Source organism: Channa argus, chromosome 1 (assembly GCF_033026475.1).
Source record: "Channa argus isolate prfri chromosome 1, Channa argus male v1.0, whole genome shotgun sequence".
Classification (NCBI taxonomy): domain Eukaryota; kingdom Metazoa; phylum Chordata; class Actinopteri; order Anabantiformes; family Channidae; genus Channa; species Channa argus.
Genome location: NC_090197.1, coordinates 51,487,658 through 51,503,304, shown reverse-complemented (window position 1 = coordinate 51,503,304; position 15,647 = coordinate 51,487,658). Strand labels below are relative to the sequence as shown.

Below are 15,647 nucleotides of genomic sequence, written 5' to 3'. Positions count from 1 at the left end.
AGGGTTTCAAAGTAAAGGGACATTTATTATAGGGAGTTAGGGGAATGTTAACACCAACATAAAAATCCCTCCATAAGGACGAACAAGAATTACACAGCGTGTAAATTAACAAAATAAATCCAAAGACAAACTTAAATACCAAAAGGGAGGAAAAACTAAAGTAAACAGTGTAACCAAAGAATAACCAAACCTTAGACCTTGTTTTTCAGGAAATGTCAAAGACATAATAAAATATGTGTAGATTTGTGTGAGTAATGTGAAATTAACAGTATTTCTACTGTTAATCGTTTCTACAACACAAATCCTGCACATTGTCCATCACTTTACTTACACAGCGTTTTGTGTCTTTTTTTTCATACATGTCTTTTCATCTCTTTCCTGATTCTTTGTTTCCTCCCAGGAACCAAATCCTCTCTGGATGCTGTGAGAAAAAGACTTCATGTCCTCAGATAGCAGCTGTCATCCTCCTCTTCCTCCTCTTCCTCCTCTCTTCAGCCTCCATCCAGCTCACCTTCCCCAACGTCATGACGTCATGGATCGAGGTTACAACGGAGAACGTTCGGTTTCAGTTTAGCATTAGCTAAGTCACGTCCGTCCAAAGTTAATGCCATTAATTTAAAACCAGAAGACGGAAAGTCAGAATTGGTAACTGGGACATCGCGGATGATCAACGCTCTTGGTCTTTTCAGACTTTCAAAGTTCCAGGGCTACAAGACCTAACACACGTTTGTAAAAAGACAAACGGAATAAATCGAAACCTCAGACAGGAACTTTTTTTCTCTGACAGTTGAACCTCAGTGAAAATCATTCATCAGTCTGTAGCCTGCAGCAGTTTACAGCTTAAAGACCAGAGAGAAAATGGAGGAAAAGTGAAGACTGAGACAGGGTGAGTGTTAATCCAACATTACTATTATTTTACTGTCTCTGAGTCAGTTTGTCCCTGAGGACAATAGAGGAAACAACACACACTGTCCACTGCTGTTTACATGAAGAGACTCCGGAAAACAAAAACCAGGAAGTAGAAAATGTGGTGTTTCCTTAAAATGACAAATTTTGTTTTTACACCATTGTTGTGAAGAAGTTTTGGCTCCTGACAATTTCAGAGTCTGAGGGTTAAGACTTGGTTTTAGTTCTTAATGGTTGGTGTTGATATAAGAATTATTTCAAGAGTGTCTTCACCAGTCTAGTAAGACACGACTCTGTGTGTGTGTGTGTGTGTGTGTGTGTGTGTGTGTGTTGGTGTGTGTTGGTGTGTTGTCTTTTTACGTGTGAACAAACGTTTCAGTTTCTGTTATTGGTTCATCATGACTTGTACAAACATACACATACAGTTGTTTCTCTGCTAATAAACTGGAGTCACATGTGTTTTTAGGGAACAGAAACCCACATTTTTTTCTGCTAACACAATAAGGACATGTTAACAATAACATAAATATAAAGTCACTAATACATTCATGCTAAACATACAGTTGTGTACAAAAATTCCATCTGTCTTTTTAGTGTAAAGATGCAAACTTTACATATACTTTACAAAAAAGAAGTGTATGAAGAAGTTATTGTAAAATAATGAAAAAAACTAAATTAACTTAATTAAAACAAACTTTTTCTTTTTTTCTTTTTCTTTCTTTTTCTTTATTCTAAGTAATGTTATTTTAGTTAATGTTTGTAGGTAGATTTGGAACGTTAACTTCCTCAATGGGTATCTACCTCGGTGCTTTCAGTTTAGCAGCCTCTAGTTTTCACCCTCCCATAGACACATTCAGTCAATGACAAATGATTGCAAAACAATTAGTAGGAAAACAAGGCTTCATTTCATAAGCATTTTACTTTTTCAAGTAATTATTACATAACTTGGAAATTTTGTCACATAGTGTCGATTTATTGAAATCTGAATGTTATTTTATTTATAGAGCACAGATTTACAGCAAAATAATGTCAAGGCACTTTACATAGTAAGTTCATGGCCTTAGAAATGTACAGACAAAGCCAACAAAGGACATTGAGCAAGCACAAAGGTAACGGTGTGGTGAAAAAAAGCAGAGAAAAAATAAAAAAAACAATAACTAAGGCCAGTGACTGCATATGGAAACACACAGCTCCAAACTGGGGACACCTGCAGAAGATAAAAGCACAACTATGGGAAAAGAAAATAGTTAGTGACATATAATGGTGACATGGCAATGTGTAGAAATGAAGAGAGGGGAGGAGGAGGCTCCTTTCATGAATCTGTACCCAGCATGTGGCACTGTGTTCGTTATTGTCAACACGACATGGTCAAGTTCTTGGAATTGGTGTCAAGTTGACAAGTTGTTTTCAGCTAGACATCTCTGAACAGTCCTCCTAGATACTCCAAGATGCTGAGCCATCATTCCAACTGACATGGACATATCAAGCAGCCCCTGAAGCTGGTTTGCGGATATTACATAACGTGGCCGACCCATTGCTCCTTGTACTTGTTCTGGAGATGCATCAGGCACCTCAGGGTCACAGATATGAATATCATTTAGAAGGTTGTGTAATCCCTGTAAAATGGGTGGAGGGATTAAAGTGAACTCTTGAGAACAAGTAAACTCAAGAAAGTCCAAATCAATGGGAGGATGATTGATGACTTGGAGTAGCCTGGTCTGAAGCTAAACAAAAGGTGAACCAACATAACTGTACTTAACACATCCTGCCCGTGGATGTAGTGGATGGTTAACCATCTAGCACCAAGTACTGCCAGCTCTGCCTCTGTGTTTCAATTCAATTTCTTTAAAAGTAATCAAAAATCTCTTAGCTCTTCTGTTTTTCCATCTTTAATTATGGTTCTATTCTGCTTGAGTTTCAGATGTGTCTCTATTTTTAGTCTAATATTAGGAAAACCTCAGAATATAACCACCTTTAATTATGTTCCCTATAATTAAGATGGAATTAAATTAAAGCATTTTTGAGAATTATCATCAAAAACTGAAACTGATCTTCATAAAGACACTGTATGCTACAGTAGGACTTCATTTACCTGGTGAAACTGATCAGTGAGTCTATTTACCTGTTTGTTGTGTGGTTGTAGACGTTAAGATGATCGACAATTTATCGTTAAATGTCTAACAGAACTTTTCCACTTTTGTATTTAGATAAAGTAAATGAACTTAATAGAGGAAGTGCTTTTATTCTGAACACGTTCAACCAGAAGACTGATTGATGCTGTGGATGGAGGAACATGGGTAACACATCGTAAGTTTTGTATTATTATTTATTATTTCACTGTCAGAGAATCTAGTTTAGTCTCATGTTGGACTGTAGGAGGTCGTGTTTGACATTGTCTGTGGACACAGAATAAACTTTACTGGAAAATAAATTTCCCACAGTTTGAGGTGTAAGTTACTGTGTATTTATGATATATTATTAGTTTATTAAGTAACTGATGCTGTGTATATAGAGTTTTATAGCAAGTTAACTTTCAGTCCCTGTTTAAAAAAAGTTATGAACTAATTAAACTGTGATAATCAAAATGTTTATCTATGTTTGAGCCATTGATTGTGCAGATTCAGTGCAGTGTGTGAGCTGTAAACCACTGTCACATGTAACAAAGTGAACTGTGAAGACAAACCTGTGACAGTCACATAAAAGAACATGACACATGTAGGACAAACAAAGAGACGCGTCTTTAGGTTTTTGGTGTCAAATTCACAATTAGCATCCATCCATTATCTGCAACCACTTATCCACCCTGGACAGGTCTCCAGTCTGTCTCAGGGCCAATACAGAGAGACATACACAGACAGACACCTAGGGACAATTTCCCTAACATGCATGTCTTTGGACTGTGGGAGGAAACTCGCACAAAAACAGGGACAACATGCAAACTGCAAGTGTTAATGATAAAAACACTTTTGTTTCCACAGACACAAACCAGAGTCTTCAGCATCCAGTCATCTGTCTATGAAGAGTGACTGGTCCAAAGGAAATCCTCCATACTTCAGTCCTGAACCTGGACCCACAGACACAAAGTAAGAGACAGTTTCTACTGTAAACTGACCTGATGAAGATGATTCACTGAAGATGATTTATATTCATGATGCAGAACTATTAGTGCAGATACTGGTTCAGACTAAGATGGATCTTAGTCTGGGTTTTATTTCCACAAACTACTGATGGTGTTTCTGTAGTAAAAAAAGAAAAAAACATAAATCTACTGATTAGTTAGTTATAAAGAAATGTTTTCACAGAGAGAAGAAAAAGCAGTTTGGAGAAAGATCCAGAACAAGACCTGGACTGAAGACAGACAGTCAGAGCAGCTCTGTACAAAGTAAGACTGAACATCTGTCTGCTGATGTTTCTGAAAACAAGACTTGTTGTTTTATACACAGACATTTGTCGTATTATACAGCATTAACATATTTTTTTTTATTATCATTCATTTGTGTTAAATATTATAATAATCACAAATTCTTAAACATCTTTGTGTTTTCTTCATTGGTAGTTTCTGATCTTTCAGCAGGTGTTGGTCTGCAGGAGGTTTTAGATGAACATAAGATCAGTCTGAGGAGGAGATGTGAATGTGTGACTGAAGGAAGTGATGAAACAGGAAGTGGAACCCTCCTCAACAGGATCTACACTGAGCTCTACATCACAGAGGGACAGAGTGAAGAGGTTAATACTCAACATGAGGTGAGGCAGCTTGAGACAGCTTCCAAGATGAAGACCCTCCATGACACTCCAATCAAGGTCCACGACATCTTTAAAGCCTTACCTGACCAACAGAGACACATCAGAGTGGTTCTGACCAACGGCGTCGCTGGTGTTGGAAAAACCTTCTCGGTGCAGAAGTTCAGTCTGGACTGGGCAGAGGACTTGGAAAACCAAGATGTCAGTGTGCTGGTTGTGCTTTCGTTCAGGGAGCTGAACTTGATCAAAGATGAGCAGTACAGTCTTCTCACGCTGCTCCATGTTTTCCATCCAACATTACAGAAGGTCACAGCAGAGCAGCTGGCTGTCTGTAAACTTTTGTTCATCTTTGACGGCCTGGATGAAAGCAGACGTTCACTGGATTTCAACAACAGTGAGGTTGTGTCTGATGTCACACAGAAGTCATCAGTCGACGTGCTGCTGACAAACCTCATCAAGGGGAATCTGCTTCCTTCTGCTCTGGTCTGGATAACTTCCAGACCTGCAGCAGCCAATCAGATCCCTCCTACATGTGTCGACAGGGTAACAGAAGTACGAGGCTTCACTGACGCCCAGAAGGAGGAGTACTTCAGGAGGAGGTTCAGTGATGAAGACCTGTCCAGCAGAATCATCTCCCACATCAAGACATCCAGGAGCCTTCACGTCATGTGTCACATCCCAGTCTTCAGCTGGATCACTGCTACAGTTGTGGAGCACATGTTGACTACAGAGCAGAGTGGAGAGCTGCCCAAGTCCCTGACTGACATGTACTCACATTTCCTGCTGGTTCAAACCAAGAGGAAGAAGAACAAGTATGATGAGGGACATGAGACCAGGCCACAGGAGCTGATGGAGGCTGACAGGGATGTTCTTGTGAAGCTGGGGATGCTGGCGTTTGAACATCTGAAGAAAGGAAACATAATGTTCTACCAAGAAGACCTGGAGCAGTGTGGTCTTGATGTCACAGAGGCCTTGGTGTACTCAGGAGTTTGTACAGAGATCTTCAAAAGAGAGAGTGTGATCTTCCAGAAAACAGTCTACTGCTTTGTTCATCTGAGCATTCAGGAGTTTCTGGCTGCAGTTTACTTCTTCCACTGTTACACCAACAGGGAGAGAAAGGTACTGGAGGACTTCCTGGGGAAGAAATACTCATCTCAAAACTCCTCTCTTGAGGTTTTCCTGAAGTCAGCCATGCAGAAATCCCTCCAAAGTAAAAATGGTCACCTGGACCTGTTTGTCCGCTTCCTTCATGGTCTCTCTCTGGAGTCCAACCAGAGACTCTTAGAAGGTCTGCTGGGTCAGACAGAGAACAGTCCAGAAATCATCCAGAGAGTCATAAACAACTTGAAGAAAAAGCAAACTAGTAGTTCTCCTGACAGAAGCATCAACATCTTCCACTGTCTGATGGAGATGAAGGACCACTCAGTACATCAGCAGATCCAAGAGTTCCTGAAGTCAGAGAACAGATCAAAGAAGAAACTCCCTGTGATCCACTGCTCAGCTCTGGCCTACATGCTGCAGATGTCAGAGGAGGTTCTGGATGAGTTGGACCTGAAGAAGTACAACACATCAGAGGAGGGACGACTGAGACTGATCCCAGCTGTGAGGAACTGCAGAAAGGCTCAGTAAGTCCAGATGTGATCAATCACACTTAACACACATAAAAGATGTTTGAACCCCCGAAACCAAGCTGAAGTGAAGAGAGCTGCAGTAAAGGTCTGACAGAGCATCACCAGGGAAGAAACCCGGCATCTTGTGATGTTCATAGTTCCAGATTATATAGTTCGTATTTTATAGTTACATAGTTCGAGTTTTTGACTCAGGAAGATTTGGAACAAATATTAAAACAGAGAGTTGAACTTTATTGTTCTTAATATTTGTGAGCCACTAAAATTGGGCTTCTGTGAATAAAAGTGTGTGTAGTTCCTCCACTGTTCATCTAATGTTTTGGAGCAAAGCCTTAAATGAAAGCTGACAGTCTCCACTTTACGCACATTTTGATGGTTTCACTTCAAATCCACTGTGGTGGGACAGAGAACCAGAACCATGAAATCTGTGTCCCTGTTCAAATACTTATGGACCTGACTGTGTGTGTGTGTGTTTGTGTCTCCGTGATGTAGAAAAGTGTTATAGAAGATAAGTTCAGACCATTTAGCTTCTGCCTCCATCTCATTCTGCTTTGTGATCAAAATAAAGAAAGTCTAAACTTTATAGTAGATTTTTAATTATACTTATAAATTACATATTCATATTATTTCTCATTATCTGTTATCACAGACTTCGTGGCTGCAAACTCTCAGAGACTCACTGTGAAGTTTTGGCCTCAGCTCTGAAGTCCAGCCCCTCCCATCTGAGAAAACTTGACCTGAATGGAAACTGGGACCTGCAGGATTCAGGAGTGAAGCTGATTTGTTCTGGCCTGAAGAATCCAAACTGTCTCCTGGAGACTCTGAGGTCAGTTTTCCATCTTAAATCCATAAGTGAATGTTCAGGTTTCGTTTGGTTCATTAGTTTCTACGTTTGTCTGAGCACAAATGTGAAAACTATTTCCTCAGGTCAAATCCCTCAACACTATGTGGGACTTTAAGTTGAGTCCACATAGAGAAGTGAAATAAGTCCAGACTGGCTGATGGGAGATGTCTCCATGTTTGCAGACTGTACTTGAAGGAAAGTGGTGCTGAGGAGGAACAGGCTGACAGTCTGATTGGGCCTTGGACTAGTACCTTGTCTGCACTAGTAGTAGACCATGAACTTAAGGAAAGCCGAGTTTTTCTCAAGTGTTAAAGAGTGAAAAGTGTGAAGATGAAACTTTGTTTCTCTGACATTTGTCTGCCTGACAGCTGGAAGGTTCCACACATTCAACAGTGGTTTCTGCCTGTGGCCTTTATGCACTGAATCTTTTCCCACTGTGATGTTGTGGAGATGGTGAAAGAGCTCAGTTCTTTGCAAACTTCTTCTTTCAACTTGATGACAGAATTGTCAAAGTGCTGAGCCACGAGCCATGTTTGATTGTAGAGACTGAGGCTTTGAGCCAATCCTGATCCCCTCACCTGTTACCAATGAAGCTGCTCATTCTGGAATCATCCACAACCGTCGGACTTTTCTTCACTTTTCACTCTTATTTTGTCTTTTCTCAATGAGCTTCAATTTACAAAATACAGTGAAAAATCTTTTCTTTGTCCTTTTGTCAGATAAATCAAATTTCAAGTGAATGAACAAATCCCAGATTGGAGTTTTTATTGCAGTTTGGAAAAAGTCCCAACTTTTCTGGAAGTAAGGTTTGTAGATGAGAAACAGGCAAATAGTTTTGTTAGTGTTGTTGAGAAAAACCAAAGGCTGAATGTCGTCTCAGTATGAATCAGAGCTACAGTGAAACTTTGTAGCAGCTCTTTAAATTCCACTGCTGAGGATATGATCAGGATTTTGGTGGTTTGGTCGTTTTGACCTTGGAATGAACCACTTCATGGTGGATTTTGTTGTAATTTTTCACGATTTACCTGCTGGTTTTATGTTAAACGACATTTAATAAGTAAAATTTAACACAGTCAAAATCTGTTTTATCAAATGAACTCTTCATATCTTTAGTGGTGTCTGATTTGTCTCCATCAACAGGTGACACTTGAACCTGTGCATGATGCTTCCTGTCAGACAATGATGTCACTTTGTGTAGAGACACAACCAGTAACCAGGAGCAGAAATCTGACCCTGCAGACATGTTTGTACAGAAAGGTGCTAGGTTCCATTTAGGATCAGAGAAGAGAACATCCATCTGACTTTCAGAGGAAGCTGAACTCAGTGTGGTCATTTATTTCACAATACTGGTCATTTATGAAATTCTAAAGAAAACATTCAAGATTCAGTCTTTTGAATAAACATGTCTGATTTTATAATATGTTATAAATGTCATGTTCTGAATCAGTGCGGACATGAATAGGTGTATGAATGTTGTGCTGACATTTGGATGATGTCTGTAGAAGTCTGACATTCTGATGATCCACAATAACACAAGGACAAAGTCACTCTAACACCATTGATTAGGACAAATCTGATTCATTACTAATGAGTTAATTTACACCTTTGATTTTTTATTCAGATTAAGTTGCTGCGATTTGTCAGACATCAGCTGTGATTCTCTGGTCTCAGCTCTGAAGTCCAACCCCTCCCATCTGAGACAACTGGACCTGAGCTTCAGCAAGCTGCTGGATTCAGGAGTGAAGCTGCTGTGTGGTTTTCTGGAGAGTCCACACTGTAGACTGGAGACTCTGAGGTCAGATTCCATTTTTTAGTTGTGTGCTGAGATTAATATGATGTGAAAGTTGTGGTGACACTAAACTACAGACAGGTTCAAGTTTCTGAGGTCAAATCACATTCAAACTGTTCAGTGGTTAATAGTAAGTTTTGAAAGTGTCGACTCTGATTTGAAAGTAGAAAAATATGATGTAAAAATGTGAAGATGACATTTGATTGTCAGACTTAGAATTGAAGACACTTGTATAAAGCAGCAACAGAGAATCAGCTTGGAGCAAATAGAAGGAGGAGAGAAGAATCAGCAGGTTAAGAACAGGACACACAGCACTAAATAGTTGACTGAAGCTAATGAAGAAGCATCCAACTGTGTCAAGAAGCAGAGACAGTTGATCCTGTTTGATTTGAGTGGAATAAATGTAGAGAGGAGCAGCAGAGTGGGATTGGAAGGTGCAGAGAAAAGGAAAGAAATCCTCCAAACATTCCACAGCTACTATCAAGTGCAACAGGAGATGATTGACAGCTTTACATCATATGGGAAATAGTTTGCATGTGTGAAGACATGTGAGAGACACATGAGACAGAGGACAACTGTGTGTTGAGGACAACCAAAGTGTTGCTGCAGACAAACTGGATCTTTTTCCAATCACTACATTGTCTGATCACATGAAGCCAAATCCAGGTGAATGACAGCAGCTGTGCTGTGAGATCCACCTTAGAGACATTTCAAATGTGTGAGGACAAAGTTCCTCCTGTCTGTCTCTGTCCAGTGTTTGAAGACAGACACAGAAAAACCTTAGTTTGAAGGTTTGATCATTAAGAGCAGACAAGAGGTTGAAGTTTGTGTTTAGCAGAGTTTAGACACTAACATTTCACTAATGATTAGATTGTTGCTTCTGTCTTCACAAAGACAACATGAACTGTCCAAATGAAGAAGAAGAAAGACAGAAATATGTTATTGAAGAATCCTGAGAGAAAATCCTGATCTCAGCTCTGATCAGATGATGAAACATTGATGGTTCAAACAGGAACTTTGTTTCTAAATTTACATCTTTGATTCTTTATACAGATTGATAAGCTGCAGTTTGTCAGAGATCAGCTGTGATTCTCTGGTCTCAGCTCTGAAGTCCAACCCCTCCTATCTGAGACAACTGGACCTGAATGACAACAACCTGCAGGATTCAGGAGTGAAGCTGCTGTGTTGTTTTCTGGAGAGTCCACACTGTAGACTGGAGACTCTGAGGTCAGATTCCATTTTTTAGTTGTGTGCTGAGATTAATATGATGTGAAAGTTGTGGTGACACTAAACTACAGACAGGTTCATGTTTCTGAGGTCAAATCACATTCAAACTGTTCAGTGGTTGAAAGTAAGTTTTGAAAGTGTCGACTCTGATTTGAAAGTAGAAAAATCTGATGTAAAAATGTGAAAATGACAGTTGATTGTCAGACTTAGAATTGAAGACACTTGTATAAAGCAGCAACAGAGAATCAGCTTGGAGCAAATAGAAGGAGGAGAGAAGAATCAGCAGGTTAAGAACAGGACACACAGCACTAAATAGTTGACTGAAGCTAATGAAGAAGCATCCAACTGCCAACTGTGTCAAGAAGCAGAGACAGTTGATCCTGTTTGATTTGAGTGGAATAAATGTAGAGAGGAGCAGCAGAGTGGGATTGGAAGGTGCAGAGAAAAGGAAAGAAATCCTCCAAACATTCCACAACTACTATCAAGTGCAACAGGAGATGATTGACAGCTTTACATCATATGGGAAATATTTTGCATGGGTGAAGACATGTGAGAGACACATGAGAGAGCAGGGAGGACAAATGTGTGTTGAGGAAAACCAAAGTGTTGCTGCAGTCAAACTGGATCTTTTTCCAATCACTACATTGTCTGATCACATGAAGCCAAATCCAGGTGAATGACAGCAGCTGTGCTGTGAGATCCACCTTAGAGACATTTCAAATGTGTGAGGACAAAGTTCCTCCTGTCTGTCTCTGTCCAGTGTTTGATGGTTTCAAACAGGAACTTTGTTTCTAAATTTACATCTTTTATTCTTTATACAGATTGATAAGCTGCAGTTTGTCAGAGATCAGCTGTGATTCTCTGGTCTCAGCTCTGAAGTCCAACCCCTCCCATCTGAGAGAACTGGACCTGAGCTTCAACAACCTCCAGGATTCAGGAGTGAAGCTGCTGTGTGGTTTTCTGGAGAGTCCACACTGTAGACTGGAGACTCTGAGGTCAGTTCACTGACTGATACTGTTGGAGATTTTATGTGTTTTGTCCCCAACTGTCATTAATAAATCAATTACACTTTGAAGTTAAATGTTTCTTATATCAACAGACTAAAAATATTTTCTTCAGTTTCAGGTAAATGTATTAATAATAAACCTACATTTATTTAAGACAATAATACCAAACTAAACCAAATACAAAGAAACTTGTTTTCAAAATGTAAAAGTAATAAAATCAAACTCTTTTTAGAACAGCAATAAAATCCTTATTAAAATCAATTTACAGTCAGTGAAAAGCTGCATTATAATGGATCTGCAACCTTAAAGAGACACATGTTTAACTCTGCAATGAAACTGTGTTGGTGAATGTGAAAGGGAAGTTCAGTCCAGAGTCTCAGTTCTGGTTCTGAGTTGAACTTCAGCAGCTGAAGTAGATCACAGCATGAGGGAGGCAACATCATAAAGGCTCAAATTGGCCAGTTATGCAGGAGCAAGGCCATGCAGAGCTTTGAATACTTCCAAAAGAATTTCCAACTGAACATGATGAAGTAACGTGTTCACATGTTTTAGATTGGATGAGACCTTTGGCTGCAGAGTCCTGGATGATCCAAAGATGATCAATACATTTTGGGGAATGTCAGACAAATATTGGGTTTTGTTGCATCTAATTATTTTTAGTCATGTGTCATTTTTCTGTCAAATTAATATTCATATTTCTCACTAATGTTTCTCAATACATTGTAAAGAATGTTGAGTTCATCTTTGAATTTAAATTCAGATTTATCACAAAAATAAACTGAAATAAACTCAACAAAACAATATTCTTTGGATTTAATTCATATCAGTGAGCTGTAATCATTGATGTTCATATAAAAGCAGTTGTATTTTTTCATAGAGGTGAGTTTGTTGAACTTGTTAATTGTGTTGCAAAATGTTTAAAGAACCAAACTGTTGTTTTTCCATGTTTCAGTCCATGAAGAAATTGTTTTTATTTCACAAGTTTTCATGAAATCATCTGTAATTTGGGATTCAAATAGTTTTTGTTCTGAATAGTTTAGTAGTAAAATAGTTTTTAGTTTTGCTCATTTTAGAGAAAACACCATTGATTAGGACAAATCTGATTGATTACTAATGATTTGATCTACATCTTTGATTCTTTATTCAGATTAAAGAGCTGCAGCTTGTCAGATATCAGCTGTGATTCTCTGGTCTCAGCTCTGAAGTCCAACCCCTCCCATCTGAGAGAACTGGACCTGAGCCCCAACAACCTGCAGGATTCACGAGTGAAGCTTCTGTCTGATCTTGTGGAGAGTCCACACTGTAGACTGGAGACTCTGAGGTCAGTAGAGGGTTGGAGTCAGTCCATGGTTACATTTAGTAACCATGTGGTCTTTGTAGAGACCATCTGCTGACTGACAGATGATGAAGTGAGTCTCTGGAAACATCACTGATCTCCTCTGTTCTGTCTCATTCTCTCTACAGGTGGAGGCCGACTATAATGGACCAGCAAAATAGAGTCAGATCATATTAATGTCTGATGTAAAAGTGTCATTAAATGACCAGGATAATGTTTGTCCTGATGATGCAGATGTTGCAGCAGCAGCAGCATGTTGTGTGCAGAGAGGCTCTGACTGGACCATGTTACTGGGAGGTAGAGTGGAGAGGAGAGCTTCATCCAGCAGTGACTGACAGAGGAATCAGAAGAAGTGGAGATGACTCTCAGTGCTGCAGTCTGAACTGCTCTGAGAACAGCTCCACTGTCAGACACAATGTCAAGTCCACCATCATCCCTGTGTGATCCTCTGGATCTGGATCAGCAGTGGATCTGCTCTGCTGCTGCTCTGTCCTTCTACACAGTCTCTGCAGACACACTGAGACTCCTCCACTCCTTCTGCTCCACACTCAACCACCTCCTCCACCTCCACCTGGATTTGACTTTGTCTTGTTTGATTCCTTCAGATCTTACATTCATATTTCTGTTTAATTGATAAAGTATTAAAGTAAAATAGTGTAATGTTTCTCTCTGAACTCCTGGTTTTTAGCAACAATAGACAGTTTCTCATTATCTTCATATTATTAACAGATAAATAGCTGATAATAAATGTGTTTTTATAATCAGTAAAGTCTCTCAACTGACTGGAAACCAAATATATCTGTTTTTTTGTTATTACTGTTAAAAATGACATTATATGGTCTTAGACACATCAAGTCTCTTTTAGGGTTTTATTACCTTAGAAGAGAGAAGAACATCAACAGAGCTTCCAGTGCAGTTCTAAACTTCATACATCACACATTAGTTTTCTAACCTTGTGTTGCTGGACAGAACATTCTCCACCCTCAGGCTACTGCTCTCAGCCCTTTTCTGCTTTTCTAGAAACCTTTTCCCTTTTCAGCACTTTGATAAGCACCTGTGAGCATGAAGTGACTCTGGGTCACTACAGTGTGGGATGATCTGCTGTTAGACAATAACTGACCTTGGAGCAGTTTTGCAAACACTATAAGACAAAACATGGATATGAGACAAAGTCTGAACAACATTTAAAACATCTTTCACAATTTACTATTACAACTAGAGAAAACACAAGCATTAACATTTAATCATACTTGATTTTCCATCACAATTCCCTCCTGAGACATTTAAGATATTCAATATACATCATCATAATGTTGTATTGGAAATTCAGGCTCTGTTTTTGTGTGACAGACATCACTGGGGTACAGAGCTAAGCAGAGATTAGGAGGTTTTCTAAGCATATTTACAATCTGTGAATGGATCAACATCAGGTTCTAAAAGAGGAACATTATTCTTTGCAGATCTTAGATCAACAAGTGCCATCTGATGAGTCACAGCACTCTGTGACTCACATAATTAGACCTCTTCCATGTGGCATAAGACAACATCCACAAAATGCAAAAATTACAAGCAGAAGTACAGAAGTAAGCAGAGACAATATAACAGGTTTCCATTTACCAAATATCTGCTCAATCCAACCAGTACTTACACCAGAGTTTCATGCAAGTTCTTCCCTGATGGACCTGAGACCCTCTTCCATCAGCTGCAGTATTATTAGGAATGAAAGTACAACATGAGTCTCCAAACACTTCTTTCTTTTTGTGATATATGTAATTAATCCAATGGACATTTGGATTTTATTAATGGCACAAAGAAAACTCAAACTGCAGATATTTGGTTTCTGGCTTTGTATTCATCTGGCCCCCTCTAGGAACCCCCACCTTAGCTATGTACATTTTCCATCAAATGATCCTTCAGGGTCACTAACCTGTGTGTCAACCTCATAAGTGTGTAGGAAGAATATTTCAAATTTGGAATTTGCAACCTCCTCTTTTTGTTTCTTTTTTTTCTCAGCAGTAGGAAAAGTTTGCACAGCAGTGAGTGATGAGAAAACTTTTATGTTTGTTCAACAACTCGCTGTAGAAAGGTGATGAGTCTCTGCTCCTGGAAGATGAAAGAGAGGCTGCATAAGGAACCAAAAGAGTTAGATCAGTCTAACCAACTGTTTGTCTGAGTCATGACAGCTTTCTCTGCAACTGTCACAGCTGGCAGGCATCATATTCCATCATCTACAGGGTCCAGCTTAGCTGAAAAGTAAGCAATAGGTTATCATCATGCCATCATGGCTCTTTAACCAAACAGAATATAATCATATCTACAGAATATTAAAGACAAGGAGCCTTTCTGTCTTGGCAACTGTGAATCCATTGTTTTCAGTATGACGTCATTGTTTCTTGGTTAAAGATATTAGAACAGATTGTTTGGTTATGTGATCTCAGCTGTGATCACATGACCTAAATAAGTTTCTTTAGGTAGGACAAACTGTAATGTGAGTCAGTTTTCTGCTAAATGTTTGGGTAGGTTCACCTTATCTAACATGCAGGCTTTCTCAGACAGGCTGCACATCAGAAAGTCATCAATGATTTCAGCTGAAAATCACCTGGACGTCTCAAAAAGTCAATTCAAAAGCCAAATCTTATCCAGGTAACCGCTATTATTTTTAAGGAAAAAGCAAAAAGTAATGGCTGTCAGCGAACATAAGGACAAATAGAAATACATTCTCCAAATCAGCAATTGAGAAATTAGTGGAAGCTGATTGTGGATTTAATACTTCTGAAGCTCTCGGATGAATTTCCATTTTTACTACTTGCAAATCCTGTACAAATCTCCACTTTCCACCATCACGTATCTTTAATGAGAAAGTTTCACAAGACACAATTACAACTGCTTTTCTTCAACAACTCAAAAACTGATGTAATTCCATCAGTGGCTTTTGTTTTAAAGAATATTGTCATTTGCTGGGCCTGTAAGTAAACTTTGGTATTATCACAACCAGCTCAAAAATATATTTTGTTTTATTTGTATATTACATTTTTTCCCAGGGTTAATGCAGAATTCAGATGTATTAACAAATAGACAGAATGGACGTGTTCATGGGAGGTTGTATGTCAAATGAAAAATCTTAATTGATAAAACATGGTCGACATTCAAGACTTTTGTCCCTCAGTAG

The 15,647-nt window shown here is 39.0% G+C and overlaps 1 protein-coding gene across 2 annotated transcripts; it reads left to right on the top strand.

Annotated features, from left to right (window-relative positions):
* Positions 1 to 205: 205 nt before the first annotated feature.
* LOC137098653 (NACHT, LRR and PYD domains-containing protein 12-like) lies at positions 206 to 14,259 on the top strand. Of its 2 annotated transcripts, none has more exons than XM_067475137.1 (11): positions 206 to 886; positions 3,114 to 3,213; positions 3,885 to 3,989; positions 4,209 to 4,288; positions 4,478 to 6,272; positions 6,925 to 7,101; positions 8,741 to 8,914; positions 9,962 to 10,135; positions 10,957 to 11,130; positions 12,290 to 12,463; positions 12,607 to 14,259. In XM_067475137.1, the coding sequence occupies exons 2-11, from the start codon at positions 3,200 to 3,202 to the stop codon at positions 12,653 to 12,655; spliced, it is 2,916 nt and encodes a 971-aa protein (XP_067331238.1). In that variant the 5' UTR covers positions 206 to 886; positions 3,114 to 3,199; the 3' UTR covers positions 12,656 to 14,259. The 2 variants fall into 2 exon arrangements, with proteins under 2 accessions (XP_067331238.1, XP_067331229.1); XM_067475128.1 differs by having other exon boundaries at positions 4,463 to 6,272.
* The last annotated feature ends 1,388 nt before the right edge of the window (positions 14,260 to 15,647 follow it).

What these genes read in the sequence shown, in the direction of transcription:
- LOC137098653 (XM_067475128.1), top strand. An exon ending in TCAGAGCAGCTCTGTACAAA is followed by an intron (nt 4,289 to 4,462) that starts GTAAGACTGAAC and finishes CTTCATTGGTAG; the next exon opens with TTTCTGATCTTTCAGCAGGT. An exon ending in TGTCTCCTGGAGACTCTGAG is followed by an intron (nt 7,102 to 8,740) that starts GTCAGTTTTCCA and finishes TTTTTTATTCAG; the next exon opens with ATTAAGTTGCTGCGATTTGT.